This window comes from Culex quinquefasciatus, chromosome 2, assembly GCF_015732765.1.
Source record: "Culex quinquefasciatus strain JHB chromosome 2, VPISU_Cqui_1.0_pri_paternal, whole genome shotgun sequence".
Lineage (NCBI taxonomy): Eukaryota > Metazoa > Arthropoda > Insecta > Diptera > Culicidae > Culex > Culex quinquefasciatus.
In genome coordinates, this window is record NC_051862.1 from 141,312,819 (window position 1) to 141,336,763 (window position 23,945).

Sequence of the window (23,945 nt, forward strand, 5' to 3'; positions counted from 1 at the left end):
CAATTTTATTCGCATCTCGCGCTCGCGCATTTCGTATGTTACTTGTTTCGAGTTTACTTCAGTTAGTTTTGTTGTTTTGCTAAACTTACATCAATAATTTATTCAAAATGAAGCCTGATACCAAGTGTGTTCTCCGTTTCGCCAAACTGACGGACCAGGCTATCGCTCCGTCCAAAGGTTCCGCCAAGGCCGCCGGATTCGACTTGAAGAGGTAAGTGATTCCGTCAACTTCCGTCTTGCCTAACCGTAACGGTTTTTCCCCCTCTCCGCAGCGCCTACGAGTACACCGTTCCGGCCCGCGGCAAGCAGCTGGTTATGACCGACATCCAGGTTCAGCTGCCGGAGGGTTGCTACGGTCGGGTGGCGCCCCGCTCGGGTTTGGCCGTGAAGAACTTTATCGATGTCGGTGCCGGCGTCGTGGACGAGGACTATCGTGGCAACCTGGGGGTGGTCCTGTTCAACCATTCCGACAACGAGTTCAAGGTGGCCCGCGGCGATCGGATTGCGCAGTTTATCTGCGAGCGGATCTTCTACCCCGAGCTAGAAGAGGTCGCCAGTTTGACGGAAACGGAACGCGGTGCGGGAGGGTTCGGTTCCACGGGAACGCAGTGAGGTGTCGAACAATCTCGCTCTAGTTGTTAAGATTTTCATTTTGTATTCGTAAAAAATATGGCGAAAGCCAATAAAATGTTGATGCTGTGAGTAATAAAAAAGTTATTGATTGGTTGTATCTATCTTGAAAAAAAAAAAAAAAAAAGACATACAAATTTATGAATCCAATGTAGTAGGCTTAAGCTTTGGAATGCTCTCTTCAATGTTATAGTATATCAATACTTGGTTGATGAAAAAGACGACTTAAAAGTATCGTGGTGCTCCGATTTGGATGACACTTTCAGAGCTTTTTACGTAGTCTACGTCTTACTCGAAAATCATTTGTACCAGCCAATTTCCTAATTTCCTGATTTCCTAGTTTGGGACCATCCATAAACCACGTGGACACTTTTTTGGGATTCTGTTACCCCCTCGTGGACAATTGTCCATACAAAAATAAACTTTTTGTATGGATCGTGGACAATCGCCATACCCCCTAAAGTGTCCACGTGGTTTATGGATGGTCCCTTTCCGAATATCCTAATTTCCTAATTTACATATTTCCAAATTTCCCAATTTCCTAACATCCACACTTCCTAATATCCTAATTTCCTAATTTAATTTCCTAAGTTCCTAATTTCCTAGTTTCCTAATTTAAAAATTTCCTGATTTCCAAATTTCTTTTTGATTTGATTTTTGATTTTTTTTATTCGGTAGGAAAAGCCACCAAAGCAGTAGCACCAAAAACCTACATCGTTTTAATACAATATACAATAAATTTTAGTGTTTACAATTAACTTTTAAATATCCGGTCAAACTCCATTGGTTTCCACCTGTGAAGGAGTTTGGTTGATCCTGGCAAGAGAAATCTGAAATGATATAAAAAAGTGCATAGATTATGGCGATAAAGACAAAATTATAGAAAAAAGATAATTGTGTCGGAAAACTAACTTTTTAAACTGAGTTTTAGAAGGAAGCAAAAGTGAAAAAAGAAAGAAAAAAAAAGAGAAAAAAAAACAAAAAGAAAATTGGAAAACAAAATAGTCTACTATGTAACAAGAAAATCAAAGGATTTAAGGATGTGTTCAATAACAGCGGGTTCATTCAAAAAAGAGAGCAATTTGTTTTTAAATATTGATACGCTTTGACAATCACCAAATCTATTCCAAAAATAATTATATAATTGAGCACCTTTGAAAGATATGCATCTTTCGCCGGCTAATGTTGAAATATTGGGTCGGTCTAATAAATTATGGCTTCTGGTAAAGTGTTGATGGTTAGATAATTTGAATTTTGTATTACTGTGAGTTTGTTCATGTAAACATAAATAAATAAAGCAACATGTTTGAATTACGTAAATAGCTCTGACAGGAATGATGTTTTTGTTAATGTTGTACAAATCGGCAGAGTGACTTCGCAGTGGTTTTTTATAAATTATTCTTAAGATTTTATTTTGGGCTATTTGAAGTTTGTTAATCAAAATATTACAGGAGTTTCCCAAACTGAAGTTATGTAAGATAAGTGAGAATTAAATAGTGAATGATAAATTATCAAAAGTACATTAGCAGTTAATTTGTGTTTAATTTTATAGATAATTCCAATAATCTGGTTGAGTTTGTTCAATAAATTATTAATATGTGACGACCAATTCAATTTATTGTCTAAAATGACACCAAGATATTTACATTCGTCTACTATTTTTATATCAGCAAAATTAGTTCTAGTTAAAGTTAATGGATTCACCGTCGAGCGATTCGAATTTTTAATATTGATTATGTTGGATTTATTTATGTTTAGTGTGAGCTTGTTTAATCGAAAATAGTCAGTTAACAATCGAAGATCATTATTCAAATTTATATCATTGATTACCATAGATTTGTTAAAGTAGAAAAGAGATGAATCATCAGCAAACAATTTTAAATCACCTTTAAGAGACAGTAACGCTAAGTCATTCAAGTAAACTAAGAAGAAAAGTGGACCCAAGACAGAACCCTGAGGAACCCCTACATTAATCAAAGCTGTTAAACTATCAATACCATCTAAACTAACAAATTGGACCCTATTAGAAAGATAACTTTTGAACAATTCTAATGCAACCCCTCTTACACCTGCAAAGTTAAGTTTTGTTAGCAAAATTTTGTGATCAACAGTGTCGAACGCTTTTGATAAGTCTAAAAATAGCCCCAAAACATCGTCTTTCTGATCTAAGTGAGTTTGAATTTTGTTAACAAGATCAATGACAGCATTTTTAGTAGAGGATTTATGTCTGAAACCGTATTGCTGAGCACAAAAGAACTTATTTAAGCACAAAAAGTTATTTAGTCTAGTGAACAGGATTTTTTCAAAAATTTTATTGAGCAAGGATAAAACTGATATAGGTCTATAATTATTAAACAATGAAGCAGAACCAGATTTGTAAACGGGAGTGACTTTAGCTATTTTAAGTTTATCAGGGTAACAGCCGTTCAACATACATAAGTTGAATATTTCAGTGAGGATTGGTGCTATTATTAACTTAATTTTTTTCAAAATGAAAGAAGAAATTTTATCAAAACCACAACTTGTATTATTATCAAATGAATCGATTAGGGTGATTATCTCAAACTGGTCAGTTGGTAGCAATAAAAACGTTTTTTGACTTTGCTTCAATGTTTTATACTTATTGACGTTATCATTTAAATTTACGGGAATTTTTTTTGCTAATGTTTTGCCTATGGATGAAAAATAAGAATTGAATTCATTAACAATGCTCTGTTTATCTTTAATTACAACTGATTCACCTGTTTGCAAAATTGTTGTCATTGAACTTGAAAAATTTGATTTATTGTTACGACCCAAAACTTCATTTATATTACTCCACGTTTCTTTAGTAGTTTTAGAATATGCAAATTTATTTAAGTAGTAATTTTCCTTTAATGTCTTAGAACAGCTGTTTATGTTATCAGTCAAAGTCTTAATTTTATTATCAATATTTTCAACATTCTTTCCGTTAACCAACCTTTTCTTCTTAGTTTTTCGCAAATTTCTTGATGAGTTCATCATCTTTTTTAAATTATCGTTTATCCACGGGCAAATCTCCTTCGATTGTTTCCTGATTATTTGATAACTGATTATTTCATAACTTCCTAACATCCTAATTTCCTTTCATATTAATTTCCTTATTTCCTAATTTCTTAATTTCCTAATTTCTTAATTTGCTTGTTTCCTTATATCATGATTTCTTAATTTTCTTAATTTCTATAATTTACTAATTTGCTAATATTATAATTTCCAAATTTCCTAATTCCCTGGTTTCCTGATTTTAGATTTCCTTATTTCACAATTACATAATTTTTGGATTTCCTTATTTCATAATTACATATTTTTTTAATTTTAGTTTTTCTAGTTTCAGAATTGAAGACTTTCTAATTTTTTGTTTTTTTTTTAAATATTTTTTTTTATTATTGATTTCTTAATTTTGTTCATAATTGTTGTTAAAAGTTTTTGAATTAACATTTTGAATCTATTTAATTCTGATTCAATTTAAAGTTTTGAATATTTTTGATCTTTTTATTTTTTCCTCGAAAGAACCTCAAACGCACACTCCAAGAAATCGCTCCCTCTCCTTTGTTCTGCTGTTCGTAAAGCTGTTTCCTGACCCCTTTCCTTCCGATCTGCATACTAGCCTTATATGTACATGAAACGATTTCCCAATCAAATCAACATTTTCCGAACCATACTTGTTTTGCACAAAATTGTCGTGTTTTGGCAATTTATTTCCACAGAGGTGCCAATGATTGAAAACATTAATTAAGAATTAATTATTCAGGAATAAATAAATTGGCAAAAAATTTAAAAATATAAATAAAAATAAAATATTTTTTTTTGTGTTTTGTACAAAGTTCTTTGTCATATTGGTCATATAGAACTTAACCACCTGCACCTTTTTACTGATGATAAGATAAAACACATCATTATTCTCAACGCTGCTTTAATGCTTCTTAATTTATGTTGATTTTCGCTCATTATTTTAAAAAACCTCGTTATTGGGCCCTTTTAACTTTCCAACTGTTGTTCATAATGGGCCCTTTCTAAATGCAATTTCGAAGAGAACTGAAAGTGCACTAAAGCGCTGTCACCTGATTGTTTTTTTTTTTTTTGATGATGTTTATGGGCCCTTTTTCACATTATAACATAGAAAGTTTCTTAACCACGACAAACTAACGAAAAAGAAAAGGGCACGATTGAACTTTTTTCGGTTTTATCCCTTATCCCCGAATCCCACTTTCCCGAATCCCATATCCCCGAAAATCATTTCCCCGAAAATTCCACATCCCCGAAAATTCCACATCCCCGAAAGTTCCACTTCCCCGAAAATCATTTTCCCGAAAATTCCATATCCCCGAAAATCATTTTCCCGAAAATTCCATATCCCCGAATGTCATTTACCTGAATGGCCATTTTACCGAACTGTCGTTTTCCCGAATTTACATATACCCGAATGGTTACTTCACCGAAAAATCCATTTTCCCGAATGATAACCTTGATATAAACTAAATTGTTATTTTGGGATTTTTTTTTATAAAAGTTTTCAGCAAAGGACAATTTTCCAAAACGGTATCTACGTGGTAAGGATTGAATTGGAATTATACAGAAGTGAATTCTATATTTAAACGAGATTAACATTTCTGGAGTTTTTTTTTTGAAAAGGTCCAATAAACCAAATTTTTAGTTTTTGCTTTTTGGGTGTTTTTTATGCCTCTGACTCAAGGCAGTTTCAAAAACACCCAAAAAGCAAAAACTGGAAATTTGGTTTATTGGACCTTTTCAAAAAAACTCCAGATTTATTTTCTTTCGAAATTATTGAGCCTTTTTCATTGTTAAGTCAAGTATTCTCAGCCGCGACGGTGGCGCCACCAAGCGTATCCTGCACACTCTAATTTCTTTGATGCAAGATTGTATGCAACGCATTTTTTTAGTTTACACGGTTTACACACAAGTTAGAACCAAGATGTACATCTGTTCTCTGTGGTTTAACTGAACTGATTTGTCTTTATCAATTTTAGCTGGATGAAGGCTATGAACAATTTTTTTTTTACGTCCAATTCGAGTTTTGCGACCAACCCTTTCAATGCCGAGCTCCCGTGGTGTAGTGGTACGGGTTTCGCTTTGTAAGCGGAAGGTCGATGGCTTGAAACCCATCTGGCGAGGCAAAAGGGGTAGGTGGCGGTCAAGAGGGGATATCGGCTGCTGCGGGAATTGTCTTTGTCAAATCCCAAGCCTCCCCAAAACCCATCCCATCCAAACCCATCCCACATGCTCTCAGGCAAAATTCGAGCTGAAGATTGGGCTATATGATCGGTAACGATCCCTAGATGGGTCAAAAATAAACGAGATTTCTAGCAAAACAATGCCAAAGGGCCGTTGTGGGTTAATAAACAAAGAGTGTATCCCTTTCATGCCAGATGTAAACATTCTCTAGCGTGAGCAGGACACACTCTTTGTTTACAAACCAACAACGGCCCTTTGGCATTGTTTTGCTTGATTTCCCCTCAATCTCGCTCATCTCCACGTCCTCTGATCGGTCTCTCGTGCTCGTGTGGCATGGCATTTGACGGATTGGTCTGGGGAATGAGAGGGGGCAACTGCTCGAATAATTCGTCAAATACTGTCTCGCTCAAACAATAGCGCTACGGAAGACGATCGTTCGGCAGGCTGTGTATAGCAGCAAGACAGAAAACCTGAGAACAGATCATACTACAATAGATACGCAAGTGTCGCAGTGGTCCGTGTCTGTTCATAGTAAAAAAAAACCCTTTCAGTCAAATCTAAATAGTTGATTATTGAATTACAAAATGCATTTTTTGAATATTTCATCACTGACATTTTAGATTTAAAATAACTAAATCACTTTAAAGTAGTTTAGGGACTCGACAGCCAAACAAAAAGACGACTAAATTTTTTTTTATTATTCGATTATCCGAAGTGAACTTTTGACAAGGCCTTCGGATAATCGAGTCTGAACTGTATTTTGATTTTCAACTAAATGCATTTTTTGCGAAATGACCAATGTATCAAATCGACGTTGTTGTGTTATCTTGTCGTTTGTCGCTTTTTGCCGTTCTGAGAAAAACGCGTTTTAATGTTTGGCCTTGAATAAACGAAAAAAAGAGCCAAACACGTGTTGTTTGGGGTCTATACAAGCCAGATGACACATGTCGCCATTTTGAATTTTCTTTGTGCTAAAATTTAGTGCTCATTTAGTGCTATTTAGTGCCCTATACCCCACATTTAGTGCCCTTATAGTTTCCATACAAATTGCCATACAAAATTTGAAATACAAGCCAGATGACACATGTCGCCATTTTGAATTTTCTTTGTGCTAAAATTTAGTGCTCATTTAGTGCTATTTAGTGCCCTATACCCCACATTTAGTGCCCTTATATTTTCCATACAAATCGCCATACAAAATTTGAAATACAAGCCAGATGACACATGTCGCCATTTTGAATTTTTCTTTGTGCTAAAATTTAGTGCTCATTTAGTGCTATTTAGTGCTCTATATCCCACATTTAGTGCCCTTATATTTTCCATACAAATTGCCATACAAAATTTGAAATACAAGCCAGATGACACATGTCGCCATTTTGAATTTTCTTTGTGCTAAAATTTAGTGCTCATTTAGTGCTATTTAGTGCCCTATACCCCACATTTAGTGCCCTCATAGTTTCCATACAAATTGCCATACAAAATTTGAAATACAAGCCAGATGACACATGTCGCCATTTTGAATTTTCTTTGTGCTAAAATTGAGTGCTCATTTAGTGCTATTTAGTGCCCTATATCCCACATTTAGTGCCCTCATATTTTCCATACAAATCGCCATACAAAGTTCAAAAGTCAAATTTCAGATGTCGCCATTTTGAATGTTTTTCAGTGCTCAAATTTAGTGCTCATTTAGTGCTATTTAGTGCCCTATACCCCACATTTAGTGCCCTCATAGTTTCCATACAAATCGCCATACAAAGTTCAAAAGTAAGATTTCAGATGTCGCCATTTTGAATGTTTTTCAGTGCTAAAATTTACTGCTCATTTAGTGCTATTTAGTGCCCTATACCCCACATTTAGTGCCCTCATAGTTTCCATACAAATCGCCATACAAAGTTTAAAAGTCAAATTTCAGATGTCGCCATTTTGAATGTTTTTCAGTGCTTAAATTTAGTGCTCATTTAGTGCTATTTAGTGCCCTATACCCCACATTTAGTGCCCTCATAGTTTCCATACAAATCGCCATACAAAGTTCAAAAGTAAGATTTCAGATGTCGCCATTTTGAATGTTTTTCAGTGCTTAAATTTAGTGCTCATTTAGTGCTATTTAGTGCCCTATACCCCACATTTAGTGCCCTCATAGTTTCCATACAAATCGCCATACAAAGTTCAAAAGTAAGATTTCAGATGTCGCCATTTTGAATGTTTTTCAGTGCTAAAATTTAGTGCTCATTTAGTGCTATTTAGTGCCCTATACCCCACATTTAGTGCCCTCATAGTTTCCATACAAATCGCCATACAAAGTTTAAAAGTCAAATTTCAGATGTCGCCATTTTGAATGTTTTTCAGTGCTTAAATTTAGTGCTCATTTAGTGCTATTTAGTGCCCTATACCCCACATTTAGTGCCCTCATAGTTTCCATACAAATCGCCATACAAAGTTCAAAAGTAAGATTTCAGATGTCGCCATTTTGAATGTTTTTCAGTGCTAAAATTAAGTGCTCATTTAGTGCTATTTAGTACCCTATACCCCACATTTAGTGCCCTCATAGTTTCCATACAAATCGCCATACAAAGTTTAAAAGTCAAATTTCAGATGTCGCCATTTTGAATGTTTTTCAGTGCTCAAATTTAGTGCTCATTTAGTGCTATTTAGTGCCCTATACCCCACATTTAGTGCCCTCATAGTTTCCATACAAATCGCCATACAAAGTTTAAAAGTCAAATTTCAGATGTCGCCATTTTGAATGTTTTTCAGTGCTAAAATTTAGTGCTTATTTAGTGCTATTTAGTGCCCTATACCCCACATTTAGTGCCCTCATAGTTTCCATACAAATCGCCATACAAAGTTCAAAAGTAAGATTTCAGATGTCGCCATTTTGAATGTTTTTCAGTGCTAAAATTTAGTGCTCATTTAGTGCTATTTAGGGCCCTACACCCCACATTTAGTGCCCTCATAGTTTCCATACAAATCGCCATACAAAGTTCAAAAGTAAGATTTCAGATGTCGCCATTTTGAATGTTTTTCAGTGCTCAAATTTAGTGCTCATTTAGTGCTATTCAGTGCCCTATACCCCACATTTAGTGCCCTCATAGTTTCCATACAAATCGCAATATTGCGCGTATCTAGATAATATCAATTTCAGTGATTTTACAAAACGCCAGGGTGGTATGACCGCATGACGTGCGGCTTGTTTGAAAAATAAGATCATAGCAACCGTTAAATATTCTGTCCGATCAAAATATCTGTCATTAATCAACTGTTTTCTTATTTAGTTGACTATTTCCTGCTTACAAAAAGAAATTTGCTGTACACGCGAAGGTTTGGTTTAGAATTGATAAGTTTTATTGTTACTAATAATTAATCATTTGAACAGCTAAAATGTTATACCCTGAAGACGATTTAATCACATATGACGCATTGAACTCAGCATCCGATTCATCGGAAGACGAGTCGAGCTACGGGGAACCAGAATTTCTACTGGATCAATGCGATGAGGCCGATTCTGCTCCGTACCTCGTGGACGAACTTTTCGTGCGTGATCAGTCGGTGAATAGTGAAGAGACGAACAACGCAAACGAACCACGTGCTTCCGGCTCAAAACCAAGATCAGTGTCCAAGAGAAAGGTAATTGATCTGTTTTAGTTGGTAAATGTTGACGATTGACATTGTTGTACGACTTACAGAATGGGTTGTCTGCATTGAACGAGCCGTCAGGAAGCAAGAGGCAAAAGGACAAGCCTTTAACGTTTAAAGGCGAAGTGATAATTAAAAACTTTAAGAACCAAAAAGGCGCAGATCCATGTGGTGTCTTGGATGTTCAAGCAGATGATTCAGATGGCGTGTTGCGTAAAATCTGGGATTATTGCGCTCCATTTGTACACCGTGGAGTTGTGTTCAATGACACCATTCATGACACAATAGCAGCAGAGAGCGATTCTTCGATTGCATTGGTTGCGTGGGAGGAAGACATGCCGTCTTACGAATCGTGCTGGAACTTCATGCAGGTCCACGATAAAATGAGCAAGCGGTACTTTTGTCCCTCGAAGATTGAGGCGAAGTCACTGCTAAGCTGGGAGGATAAAGATGTGTGTGTTATCCTTTTAAGTACAGTGCTTCGGTTACTAGTAAGAAACGATGGACTCTGCTGAAAGAAAAGCTGTTGAGCCCAATTCTAAAGGATCGTGCGGGTGCTGAAGCGATTTCATCGGTCAACGCTGTGAAATCTGAGCTGAAGGAACGGCATGGCAGGTACCTCTGTGCCGATGATATCGTCTGGTTGTGCTGGGCCAACTACATCTGTACCATGCCTTCAGAAAATCGAGCAGCTTTGATCGACAACTCCCCACCAACACACATGGTGGAACTATTTTCTACGGTGCCAGTTCACAGCGAAACTCTGCTAGAAAAAGGTCGGCTCGATCTTCAGGTGGCCTCAACTGTAATTGCTTCTTACAGAACCAACATCGAACAGATGGAATCCGATCATCAGCAGCTGCTGAACCTTGCCAGCCTGCAGGGTCAAAGATTAGCCCACATGCGGGAGAAGCTGACTGAACACGAAGCGATGATCAACGCGATGAAAAGGACCGTGTCTGCACGGGAAACCAGTTTTTCTGAAGAGCTAGCTCGTGGCGTAACCGACAGCAATGATGATCAACATGCATAAACTTGTTTCTACAATATATCCGAGTATTAAACTTCATTTCAACATTTACTTCATGAATCAGTACAATAAAAACTAATGCTAAACCTTACAAGCTTTATTAAAACCCACACTTGGATCAAAGAGACCCCCCGAAAAATATCCACATTTCCTGAAGATCTTGGAGCAATCTCTATTTTTCCACTGTTTCAACGCCTTTGCAATCACCACTAGGAGATCTTCAGAGCTATTTTCAACGTAGGTACGTTTAAGGTACCGCTTCAGATACCCGAACACTAGCTCGATCGGGTTGTAGAATGGTGCGTAGGCTGGCAAGAAAATCGCGATTACTCCAATTGATCGCAGGTACTCGATGATCGCATGGTGACAATGGATCCTCGCACCGTCGAGGATCCAGATCGAGTAGACTCCTGGATGTTGCATCACGCGGCCCGATGTAGCAAACGCTCTCACACACTCGAAAAACTTTACCCTAGTGAAGGTACCTTCCACAGAAAACGACTCGAGCAATCCGTTAACGCCCAGAAAACTCAGCATTGAAACTCTTGGGCGGCGAGTAAACTCGCCTCGGAACACGATCCGCTCACCAATAGGAGCGTACCCCTTGGTCCTCAATATTCCTCGGTTGTCAACAGCAAACTCGTCAAGAAACACCAAATTATGAATGTCCCACATTAGAACAGATAGTTCAGCATGATACCGGCATACATCTTGAGTCCGCAACTGCACCGCTCGACGCTCCAGAACTTTCCAGCTGTACCCTTCGGCATGCAATATGCGATTGATGGTTGTAATGCTTATTTGCTTGCCGAACTTGAGCTGGAACCGTTGTTTCGCCTCGTCCAGAAGAAGAACAGGACAAGACTTGTAAAGGTCGATCAAATATGACCTTTCGGACGGTGAAAATTTTATGTACACCTGCTCCCTTTCCTTCCTCGAGCAAAGCTCGTTTTCGTCGTACTTTTCAATCCAGTTTGAAATCGTAGATGGGTGCTTGCAATAAATTTTGGCCAGTTGAGTTTTACTTAGTTTTAAGTAGTAAAAGCCGTAAATGCAATGGAGAATCGTGTTGGGGGAAGCGTGCTTGTGAAGCACTTCCTGCCGAGCATGCGCCATGTCTAAAAAGACAATTGATTTGTGTTCAAATTTACTTTTTAATATTTAAATAAAAAATTATCACCTTGTGAGGTTTAGAATCGCTATTTTTCTCAGAATGACAGTTGCTGATGACAATTAAATTTGAATGATGAAGATTATCAATGCTTGCTGTACCGTTTCAGTTTCAGTTCAGTTCGTTTAGCTGTCATGCGGCTGTCATGCGACCATTTTTATGCGGTCATACCAACGCCTACAAATTCTAATTATTAACGCCCGCAGTAATACAAAGTTCAAAAGTCAAATTTCAGATGTCGCCATTTTGAATGTTTTTCAGTGCTTAAATTTAGTGCTCATTTAGTGCTATTTAGTGCCCTATACCCCACATTTAGTGCCCTCATAGTTTCCATACAAATCGCCATACAAAGTTCAAAAGTAAGATTTCAGATGTCGCCATTTTGAATGTTTTTCAGTGCTAAAATTTAGTGCTCATTTAGTGCTATTTAGTACCCTATACCCCACATTTAGTGCCCTCATAGTTTCCATACAAATCGCCATACAAAGTTTAAAAGTCAAATTTCAGATGTCGCCATTTTGAATGTTTTTCAGTGCTAAAATTTAGTGCTCATTTAGTGCTATTTAGTGCCCTATACCCCACATTTAGTGCCCTTATAGTTTCCATACAAATCGCCATACAAAGTTCAAAAGTAAGATTTCAGATGTCGCCATTTTGAATGTTTTTCAGTGCTAAAATTTAGTGCTCATTTAGTGCTATTTAGTGCCCTATACCCCACATTTAGTGCCCTCATAGTTTCCATACAAATCGCCATACAAAGTTCAAAAGTAAGATTTCAGATATCGCCATTTTGAATGTTTTTCAGTGCTCAAATTTAGTGCTCATTTAGTGCTATTTAGTACCCTATACCCCACATTTAGTGCCCTCATAGTTTCCATACAAATCGCCATACAAAGTTCAAAAGTAAGATTTCAGATGTCGCCATTTTGAATGTTTTTCAGTGCTAAAATTTAGTGCTCATTTAGTGCTATTTAGTACCCTATACCCCACATTTAGTGCCCTCATAGTTTCCATACAAATCGCCATACAAAGTTTAAAAGTCAAATTTCAGATGTCGCCATTTTGAATGTTTTTCAGTGCTAAAATTTAGTGCTCATTTAGTGCTATTTAGTGCCCTATACCCCACATTTAGTGCCCTCATGGTTTCCATACAAATCGCAATACAAAGTTCAAAAGTCAAATTTCAGATGTCGCCATTTTGAATGTTTTTCAGTGCTAAAATTTAGTGCTCATTTAGTGCTATTCAGTGCCCTATACCCCACATTTAGTGCCCTCATAGTTTCCATACAAATCGCAATACAAAGTTCAAAAGTCAAATTTCAGATGTCGCCATTTTGAATGTTTTTCAGTGCTAAAATTTAGTGCTCATTTAGTGCTATTTAGTGCCCTATACCCCACATTTAGTGCCCTCATAGTTTCCATACAAATCGCCATACAAAGTTCAAAAGTAAGATTTCAGATATCGCCATTTTGAATGTTTTTCAGTGCTAAAATTTAGTGCTCATTTAGTGCTATTTAGTACCCTATACCCCACATTTAGTGCCCTCATAGTTTCCATACAAATCGCCATACAAAGTTTAAAAGTCAAATTTCAGATGTCGCCATTTTGAATGTTTTTCAGTGCTAAAATTTAGTGCTCATTTAGTGCTATTTAGTGCCCTATACCCCACATTTAGTGCCCTCATGGTTTCCATACAAATCGCAATACAAAGTTCAAAAGTCAAATTTCAGATGTCGCCATTTTGAATGTTTTTCAGTGCTAAAATTTAGTGCTCATTTAGTGCTATTCAGTGCCCTATACCCCACATTTAGTGCCCTCATAGTTTCCATACAAATCGCAATACAAAGTTCAAAAGTCAAATTTTAGATGTCGCCATTTTGAATGTTTTTCAGTGCTTAAATTTAGTGCTCATTTAGTGCTATTTAGTGCCCTATACCCCACATTTAGTGCCCTCATAGTTTCCATACAAATCGCCATACAAAGTTCAAAAGTAAGATTTCAGATGTCGCCATTTTGAATGTTTTTCAGTGCTAAAATTTAGTGCTCATTTAGTGCTATTTAGTGCCCTGTACCCCACATTTAGTGCCCTCATAGTTTCCATACAAATCGCCATACAAAGTTCAAAAGTAAGATTTCAGATATCGCCATTTTGAATGTTTTTCAGTGCTCAAATTTAGTGCTCATTTAGTGCTATTCAGTGCCCTATACCCCACATTTAGTGCCCTCATAGTTTCCATACAAATCGCAATACAAAGTTCAAAAGTCAAATTTCAGATGTCGCCATTTTGAATGTTTTTCAGTGCTTAAATTTAGTGCTCATTTAGTGCTATTTAGTGCCCTATACCCCACATTTAGTGCCCTCATAGTTTCCATACAAATCGCCATACAAAGTTCAAAAGTAAGATTTCAGATGTCGCCATTTTGAAAGTTTATCAGTGCTCAAATTTAGTGCTCATTTAGTGCTATTTAGTACCCTATACCCCACATTTAGTGCCCTCATAGTTTCCATACAAATCGCCATACAAAGTTTAAAAGTCAAATTTCAGATGTCGCCATTTTGAATGTTTTTCAGTGCTCAAATTTAGTGCTCATTTAGTGCTATTTAGTGCCCTATACCCCACATTTAGTGCCCTCATAGTTTCCATACAAATCGCCATACAAAGTTCAAAAGTAAGATTTCAGATATCGCCATTTTGAATGTTTTTCAGTGCTAAAATTTAGTGCTCATTTAGTGCTATTTAGTACCCTATACCCCACATTTAGTGCCCTCATAGTTTCCATACAAATCGCCATACAAAGTTTAAAAGTCAAATTTCAGATGTCGCCATTTTGAATGTTTTTCAGTGCTAAAATTTAGTGCTCATTTAGTGCTATTTAGTGCCCTATACCCCACATTTAGTGCCCTCATGGTTTCCATACAAATCGCAATACAAAGTTCAAAAGTCAAATTTCAGATGTCGCCATTTTGAATGTTTTTCAGTGCTAAAATTTAGTGCTCATTTAGTGCTATTCAGTGCCCTATACCCCACATTTAGTGCCCTCATAGTTTCCATACAAATCGCAATACAAAGTTCAAAAGTCAAATTTTAGATGTCGCCATTTTGAATGTTTTTCAGTGCTTAAATTTAGTGCTCATTTAGTGCTATTTAGTGCCCTATACCCCACATTTAGTGCCCTCATAGTTTCCATACAAATCGCCATACAAAGTTCAAAAGTAAGATTTCAGATGTCGCCATTTTGAATGTTTTTCAGTGCTAAAATTTAGTGCTCATTTAGTGCTATTTAGTGCCCTACACCCCACATTTAGTGCCCTCATAGTTTCCATACAAATCGCCATACAAAGTTCAAAAGTAAGATTTCAGATATCGCCATTTTGAATGTTTTTCAGTGCTCAAATTTAGTGCTCATTTAGTGCTATTCAGTGCCCTATACCCCACATTTAGTGCCCTCATAGTTTCCATACAAATCGCAATACAAAGTTCAAAAGTCAAATTTCAGATGTCGCCATTTTGAATGTTTTTCAGTGCTTAAATTTAGTGCTCATTTAGTGCTATTTAGTGCCCTATACCCCACATTTAGTGCCCTCATAGTTTCCATACAAATCGCCATACAAAGTTCAAAAGTAAGATTTCAGATGTCGCCATTTTGAAAGTTTATCAGTGCTCAAATTTAGTGCTCATTTAGTGCTATTTAGTACCCTATACCCCACATTTAGTGCCCTCATAGTTTCCATACAAATCGCCATACAAAGTTTAAAAGTCAAATTTCAGATGTCGCCATTTTGAATGTTTTTCAGTGCTCAAATTTAGTGCTCATTTAGTGCTATTTAGTGCCCTATACCCCACATTTAGTGCCCTCATAGTTTCCATACAAATCGCCATACAAAGTTCAAAAGTAAGATTTCAGATGTCGCCATTTTGAATGTTTTTCAGTGCTAAAATTTAGTGCTCATTTAGTGCTATTTAGTGCCCTATACCCCACATTTAGTGCCCTCATAGTTTCCATACAAATCGCAATACAAAGTTCAAAAATCAAATTTCAGATGTCGCCATTTTGAATGTTTTTCAGTGCTTAAATTTAGTGCTCATTTAGTGCTATTTAGTGCCCTATACCCCACATTTAGTGCCCTCATGGTTTCCATACAAATCGCAATACAAAGTTCAAAAGTCAAATTTCAGATGTCGCCATTTTGAATGTTTTTCAGTGCTCAAATTTAGTGCTCATTTAGTGCTATTTAGTGCCCTATACCCCACATTTAGTGCCCTCATGGTTTCCATACAAATCGCAATACAAAGTTCAAAAGTCAAATTTCAGATGTCGCCATTTTGAATGTTTTTCAGTGCTAAAATTTAGTGCTCATTTAGTGCTATTTAGTGCCCTATACCCCACATTTAGTGCCCTCATAGTTTCCATAAAATACGCCATACAAAGTTTAAAAGTCAAATTTCAGATGTCGCCATTTTGAATGTTTTTCAGTGCTAAAATTTAGTGCTCATTTAGTGCTATTTAGTGCCCTATACCCCACATTTAGTGCCCTCATAGTTTCCATACAAATCGCCATACAAAGTTCAAAAGTAAGATTTCAGGTGTCGCCATTTTGAATGTTTTTCAGTGCTCAAATTTAGTGCTCATTTAGTGCTATTTAGTGCCCTGTACCCCACATTTAGTGCCCTCGTAGTTTCCATACAAATCGCAATACAAAGTTCAAAAGTCAAATTTCAGATGTCACCATTTTGAATGTTTTTCAGTGCTTAAATTTAGTGCTCATTTAGTGCTATTAAGTGCCCTATACCCCACATTTAGTGCCCTCATGGTTTCCATACAAATCGCAATACAAAGTTCAAAAGTCAAATTTCAGATGTCGCCATTTTGAATGTTTTTCAGTGCTAAAATCTAGTGCTCATTTAGTGCTATTTAGTGCCCTATACCCCACATTTAGTGCCCTCATGGTTTCCATACAAATCGCAATACAAAGTTCAAAAGTCAAATTTCAGATGTCGCCATTTTGAATGTTTTTCAGTGCTAAAATTTAGTGCTCATTTAGTGCTATTTAGTGCCCTATACCCCACATTTAGTGCCCTCATAGTTTCCATACAATACGCCATACAAAGTTTTAAAGTCAAATTTCAGATGTCGCCATTTTGAATGTTTTTCAGTGCTCAAATTTAGTGCTCATTTAGTGCTATTTAGTGCCCTATACCCCACATTTAGTGCCCTCATAGTTTCCATACAAATCGCCATACAAAGTTCAAAAGTAAGATTTCAGGTGTCGCCATTTTGAATGTTTTTCAGAGCTCAAATTTAGTGCTCATTTAGTGCTATTTAGTGCCCTATACCCCACATTTAGTGCCCTCATAGTTTCCATACAAATCGCAATACAAAGTTCAAAAGTCAAATTTCAGATGTCGCCATTTTGAATGTTTTTCAGTGCTAAAATTTAGTGCTCATTTAGTGCTATTTAGTGCCCTATACCCCACATTTAGTGCCCTCATAGTTTCCATACAAATCGCAATACAAAGTTCAAAAGTCAGATTTCAGATGTCGCCATTTTGAATGTTTTTCCGTGCTAAAATTTAGTGCGTCGCGTTAATTAACGACGTTAATTAACGTACTCCGTCCACGTTCACGTTAAGATCAACGTAGGCTTCGTTCGCTTTCACGTTAATTTTAACGATTAACGGAGTCGTTAACGTTGATTAACGTTTAACAGCACTGGTATCTTCGAAACGATAACAACTAGCAGGTTGATTCCAGTTGCATTTGACTGGTAATAAGTTATTACCAGTCAAATGCAACTGGAATCAACCCGCTAGTTGTTATCGTTTCGAAGATACAGGTCCTCAAAATCGGGGCCTCAAAATGTTTTTTTTCTTTTTGTTATAGCAGGTTCCCGGTTCCCGACCACAGTGTCCAAAACCGGTTTTACCAGTAACCTTTCATTTGCGACCAAGACATCCACTATCGGTTCAGATTCCGAATTTTGGTAGCCAAAACATGTCTTGGTCATATAGACCCGAGTGACCATGGCTAGGTTAAACCTGATTAAACCAGCACTGCATTGTTGTCGTTCAGGGCCATCCATAAACGACGTGGTGGCAGAGCCGTATCTAAGGGGGGTGTTATGGGTGTTCAACACCCCCCATGGAAAAAATAGCCTACACCCCCAACGCCCGCACAAAAACAAGGCCCGAAGGGTCGCCATTTTTTATGATTATCAATATTTATTCACCCAGGAAAAAACTTCACTCTCACTAGATACGCCATCAAGTGAAAAACTCAACTCTTAGTAAATACGCCCTCATAAAAACATTTGACGCTAACAAAAAAACTCCACTTTCAAAAAACACGCCCTTCTAAAAATATTAAAAAATTACCATGATCGTTGACGCCTGAAGAAAAACTACACTCTCGTTAAATACGCCTTTCTAACGCCCTTTTGATCGTTGACGTCTAGAGAAAAACTGAACTGTTACTAAATACGCCCTAATAAAATATTTGAAAAAAAATTGAACGTTGACTCCCAGAGAAAACTCAACTCTCACTCGATACGCCCTCATTTATATTTAAAAAAAACTTCGATCGTTGACGCCTAGAGAAAAACTAAACTCTTACTGAATACGCCCTCATACTATTTTTTGCAAAAAAAACTGAATGTTGACGCCCAACCCAACTTTCAATAAATACGCCCTCAAGAAAATATAAAAAAAAACTTTGATCGCTGACGCCCCGAAAAAACTACACATTCACTAAATACGACCTCAAGAAAATATTTAAAAATAACTTTGATCGTTGACGCCTTGAAAATAACTCAACTTGCACTAAATACGCCTTCATAAAATAATTTTAAAAAACTTTGATCGTTGACGCCCTGAAAAAAACAAACTTTCACTTAGGGAGTATTAAGAAAATATTAAAAAAAAACTTTGAACTCTCGCTTAATACGCTTTCATAAAAATAATTTCAAAAAAAAACTTTGATCGCTGACGCCTTGAAAAAATTCCACATTTATTAAATACGCCCCCAAGAAAATATAATAAAAAAAACTTTGATCGTTGACGCCTTGAAAAAACCAAACTTTCACTATAACCGCCTTCAAGAAAATGTTTAAAAAAAGCTTTGATCATTGACGCCTTGAAACAAAACTAAATTCTTGCTTCATAAAAATAATTTCAAAAAAAAACTTTGATCGTTGACGCCTTGACTAAAACTTAATTCCCACTAGATACGCCTTAATAAAATGAAAAAAAAAATACTTTCATCGTTAACGCCAAAAGAAAAACTTAACATTTACTAAATATTTTGGTCATTGACACCAAGAGAAAAACTTTACTTTCACTAAATGCGCCCCATAAAAATATTAAAAAAAGATCATTGATGGCCACCGAAAAACTCAACTCTCACTAAATATGCCCTCAAGAAAATATTTAAAAAAAACTTTAATCGTTGACGCCTTCAAAAAAACTAAAGTTTAGCTAAACCAAAATCTTAACCCTCTAACGCCCATGGTTACTCCAGAGCACCACTAATTTTTGTCTTCAAAACTAAATTTCTCTGCAACCATGCATGTTTTCAACCTGATTCAACTTGCGTTAGTTTATATAGATTGTTAGGTTATAACCAATAGGAGTTATGGTGAAAAACGTAAAAATCTCGATTTTACTCTGGGAAGGAAGGGGTTAATACGCCCTCATAAAAATATTTCAAAAAATATTTTGATCGTTGTCGTCAAAACAAAAACTCAACTTTTACCAGATACGCCATGAGAAAAATATTTTGAAAAAATTAAAAAGACACTTTGATAGTTAACACACGGAGAAAAATCGAAATCTCACTAAAAACGGCCAGCTATTATTATTATAAAGCCTTCGACTAACTGGATAGGCAGTTCTGGATTTTAAGTAAAATGGTTTCTTAGATCGTTATCGGATCCAAATCCAAATTTGACTATGTACCGCCAAAGTGATTTTTTTTAAATAGGGTCTACTTTTTCTGATTCTGTTGAAATTTGGCGACTGTTTATCATTATACTGCCCCAAAGTTTTACGATTTTCGCCAATTTAAAAAAAACTTTGTCAAATATTTTGGAAACAAAAAATGAGTAATATTCGACTGCTATTTTAAAAGAAATTTGACGCTGATTCAATTCATCGTCAGTGGGTCTCGTGGCGCAGGGGTAGCGGCTTCGGCTGCCGATCCCGATGATGCTATGAGACGCGGGTTCGATTCCCGCCTTATCCACTGAGCTTCTATCGGATGGTGAAGTAAAACGTCGGTCCCGGTTTCTCCTGCCTCGTCAGAGGCGCTGGAGCAGAAATCCCACGTTAGAGGAAGGCCATGCCCCGGGGGGCGTAGTGCCAATAGTTTCGTTTTTTTTCAATTCATCGTCATCATTTTGATTAAAATCAAACATGGCAGCATTTTTAACAATTAAAAAAATGTTGCATGGATCGATGTAGGTAAATTCTGCTACTGCAAGCTTATACATTTGAAATTGACAAGAGAACTTGGCCTAACAAGTAAAGACGCAATATAATTCAGCGTTTCTTTAAAAGCAGTCGAGTTTTGCTCTATTATTTTTGTATCCAAGATATAACCATTTGAAAACTAAATAAAAAATAGGTGAAAATCGTAAAACTATGGGGCGGTGCCAAAAAGAAGGGATTTTTGCATGTTTCGATAGGATAAACAGCTCCGCTAAATTTTAAGCATGTTCAGAAAAAGTCGATTTCGAGTGGTGTTCCGCTTCGTGAAATGGACTCGTAAGCAATTATATGGGCAGCTGTCAAACTTCTATAGAAAGTTGTACGGACAAATCAATGATTTTTTTTATTTATGAAGCTTTCACAACTAGGAATATTGTTTGCTTATGTGTTAAGCAACAAAAATTATTTTTGTCTAATAAATTTAAATATTAGGCCATATAACCATATAACTAAAATCATACCATAAATGGAACCATTAAAAATCATTAAAAATACAACTTTGTATCATATGAAATTCACCCAAAGTATGCAACCATTTTTTCAAAAACTCACTTCAAATATTGTAAAACTTGTTGTTGTGATTTCATGAAATAGTGTTTCAAGTTAAATAACGTGCGAAATTAGATTTTTTACGCAAATTCAATGATTATCTATTTATTCACAAGTTGAAAATACTAAATTGCCATAAAAAAACATTATTTCTACTTGATATATTTTTTTCATTTCATTTCATTTTGATGGCCACTGAGACAAATTTAAAAGCAATTTTATTGTTGTGGAGCATAGATTTTCACTGTCCAAACACTATGATTATAAAAATACTTCTCAACAAAAAATCCTAATATTTTTTTTTTATTTGGTACGAACAAATCTCGCTGATGTCTTCGGCAAACTTGTTCCTTAAAACACGAACTATAAGCTCATGATATTTAAGAAAAATAAAAAAACGGCGAAAATCAAAACGCATAGGGTAGAGGACCCAGTTTTCGCCCTGCTCCAGTTTTCGCCCACCTACTGGATTTAATCTGTATTCAGCTAACTTGTACCATTTTTAGGTTGAATTTATTATGCAGGTTTGCATATTCATTCATTTCTAGCTCTAATTGAAACATTCCTAGTGAATTACTATTGTTTATTAAGTTTTTATAAGCATTTAAAAAAAGCCTTATTGCAGCCGCCATATTTTTGTCAATTCCTACTACAGTGGGTAATAATGTTAATGAGGGAAAACAATTCATTTCGTCCGAAAATAATGTATCTGAATAATTTATTGAATAATTCATCAGGGTGTTTTGGTAAAAACATCAGTTCAAAAATTAACCTAAACTCAGATATGGGACACCTAGCTCAAACGTGGTAAGAGTTGTAGAACAAATTAAGTAAAGGAGGAAAAGAAGTTACACAACATCTTTAAAAATAGCACATGTGCTAAATATTTTTATTTAAGAGGTACTCGAAGTTTTCTATTGAGTCAATTCGGGAGCGAACATGGAACTAATTGTAACTGTGTGCCCTTATCTTGGGTGAATAGGGACACATGAGTTCTATTAGGAATTTTGATTAAGTCATATTTTTAAGAGTGCGAACATGTTTTGGTTTTAGTTAGAACCTCAAAATTAGTGGAATATCTGTTAAAAAAACAACTAGGGTTTTTGAATTTCAATTTAAAAATATTACAACAAAATTGTGCACATCAATGAAATTGAGCTTCGGGAACATATTGTGAATCAATAGGAGACCTATTTTGAGCCATAATTTTATTTGATTTTTGATTTTTGTCGTGGGCGAAAACTGGTTCCAAGGGTGGGCGAAAATTGGATTTAGGGGGGCGAAAATAGGCACTTCAGAGCACTTTATTAAAACGCAAAATTTCAAAAAAATGAACTTGTAAATGATAAAAACCTGGTGGAAAATTAAAAGCAAATAGTTTGTCAAAGTTTTACAACAAATAGAACCGAAAACCATAAATTGTCATTGAATTCTTGTCAAATTTCTATGATTCCCACTATAAAGTGGGCGATTTCTGGGTCCTCTACCCTAGATCTTACGAGTTGATTTCCATTTTAAATTAATTTGGCTCAAGTTGTGTACAGGTAAAAAAGGCTCTCCTTTAAAATTTTCCCGAAAAACCTGGGGGCAAAAAAAAATTAAAAAATGCTAAAAAAATAGATGGAAAAAAATCTAAACTATTAAGGATGCAATAACGTTATTTCAATATTTTAAATCACATGTATCACATCAATAATATATGCATGAATAAAAATATTTTCATGAACTTATTGATGTTTAGATAATTTTTTAGCATTACTGTTACAATATATAAAGCAAATTTCACGTTTTTTTTTGGTACTCATTTGTTGACTATATACGCCTTTCCTATAACACACATACACCCCTAACGCCTTATGGGAGGAAACACCCCCCATTGAAGAATCCTGGATACGGGCCTGCGTGGTGGAGGGGTGGTTGTCCGCGCTTGATACATTTTTTTTTCTTGTATGGATAGTTGTCCACGAAGGGGGTGGGGGGGGGGGGCTTGGTTATGTTTTCAAAACAGTTTCCACGTGGTTTATAGATGGCCCCTTCCATACATATTTGCTTTATTTATTAACCAACAAAAATTATTTTAATTCATTATTCCAGGTTAAAATAGATTCAGTAATGGAGGATGGAGAACCAACTAACTTAGAAAACTGGAAAAACAAGGCTTGTACTCGGTTTTACATAAAACCGACAGTTAAGAGTGACAGTATTTCTGTTGCCTTCCTACACCAACACAAGCTGTTTACAGAAGATCGTCGGAAGTATGAAATAATCAACACTTGCGCTTTGGATGCAACTATTTATGTGAGCTTGTTGGCATACAAACGCATTAATCACCTAAACGTTTTCACTGAATCACTTAAACAAATTGCAAATGAACCAACCGCTTTAGGAAAACTAAAGTGCGCAACAACCTTGCCTGTCACATTTTCTGCGGAAAATTTAACTACCAATCCAAGGTAACAACAATTGATTGTGCTGCACTGGTAGACTCGATAGTACCGCACTTTATAAATTTCAACTCGATCTCTATCACCGAAAATTGCATAACTTGTGACGTTTCTAAGAAAATCCATCAGAAGATGATTTCGATCATTAAAAACTCGCAAAATAATATTATTGACGCTATTTGTGAAGCATTACAACCTCCACCGTTTCCATGCTATGCATGCAAAACACTAAAGAATTCAACAATTTCTTACGGACCATTAATTTGGATCGATTTACTTGATTTGTCTAGCAGTCTTACGTCGGAAGCGTGCCCAATAATTTATCTTGACGAAATTCCAAAGTTTCTGACAGTTCTAAACGAAAAGTATAAACTTCTTGCAGTTATCTCAAAACAAAAATGTCAAGAAACAATAGATCATTACGTGGCTTACCTAAGCGTAGAAAATCGCTTTTTTAACACTGAAAACGGAACAAGCAAATCAAAATACGTACCGGTCTCAAACATAATCTATTCGCAAATGTAAAACCATTACTCTAAAACAGAACAAAACATGTAAAACGAGAATTATTATTGTAACATGTTGTCAATAAAAAAAATAAAAAAAGCACTTCATGAGTTCTAAATTTTAGCACGGAAAAACATTCAAAATGGCAACAACTGAAATCTGACTTTTGATCTATGTATGGCGATTTGTATGGAAAATATGAGGGCACTACATGTGAGGTATAGGGCACTAAATAGCACTAAATGAGCATCAAACTTTAGCATGGAAAAACATTCAAAATGGCGAC

The 23,945-nt window shown here is 36.0% G+C and overlaps 3 protein-coding genes across 3 annotated transcripts; 2 read left to right on the top strand and 1 right to left on the bottom strand.

Annotated features, from left to right (window-relative positions):
* Positions 1-738, top strand: LOC6037125 (deoxyuridine 5'-triphosphate nucleotidohydrolase). Its single transcript, XM_001847016.2, has 2 exons — positions 1-211; positions 273-738. Exons 1-2 carry the CDS (start codon positions 108-110, stop codon positions 610-612), a joined length of 444 nt encoding a protein of 147 aa, XP_001847068.1. The 5' UTR covers positions 1-107; the 3' UTR covers positions 613-738.
* Positions 739-9,219: 8,481 nt separating this feature from the next.
* Positions 9,220-10,507, top strand: LOC119766339. The gene is given in 3 exon segments (XM_038250826.1): positions 9,220-9,465; positions 9,519-9,939; positions 9,942-10,507. Coding segments are annotated over 3 exon segments (1,233 nt in total).
* A 44-nt stretch (positions 10,508-10,551) lies between these two features.
* LOC119767516 lies at positions 10,552-11,821 on the bottom strand. The gene is made up of 2 exons (XM_038256271.1): positions 11,685-11,821; positions 10,552-11,622 (listed from the first exon to the last, which is right to left on the bottom strand). The coding sequence occupies exon 2, from the start codon at positions 11,618-11,620 to the stop codon at positions 10,586-10,588; it is 1,035 nt and encodes a 344-aa protein (XP_038112199.1). The 5' UTR covers positions 11,621-11,622; positions 11,685-11,821; the 3' UTR covers positions 10,552-10,585.
* Between the last annotated feature and the right edge of the window lie 12,124 nt (positions 11,822-23,945).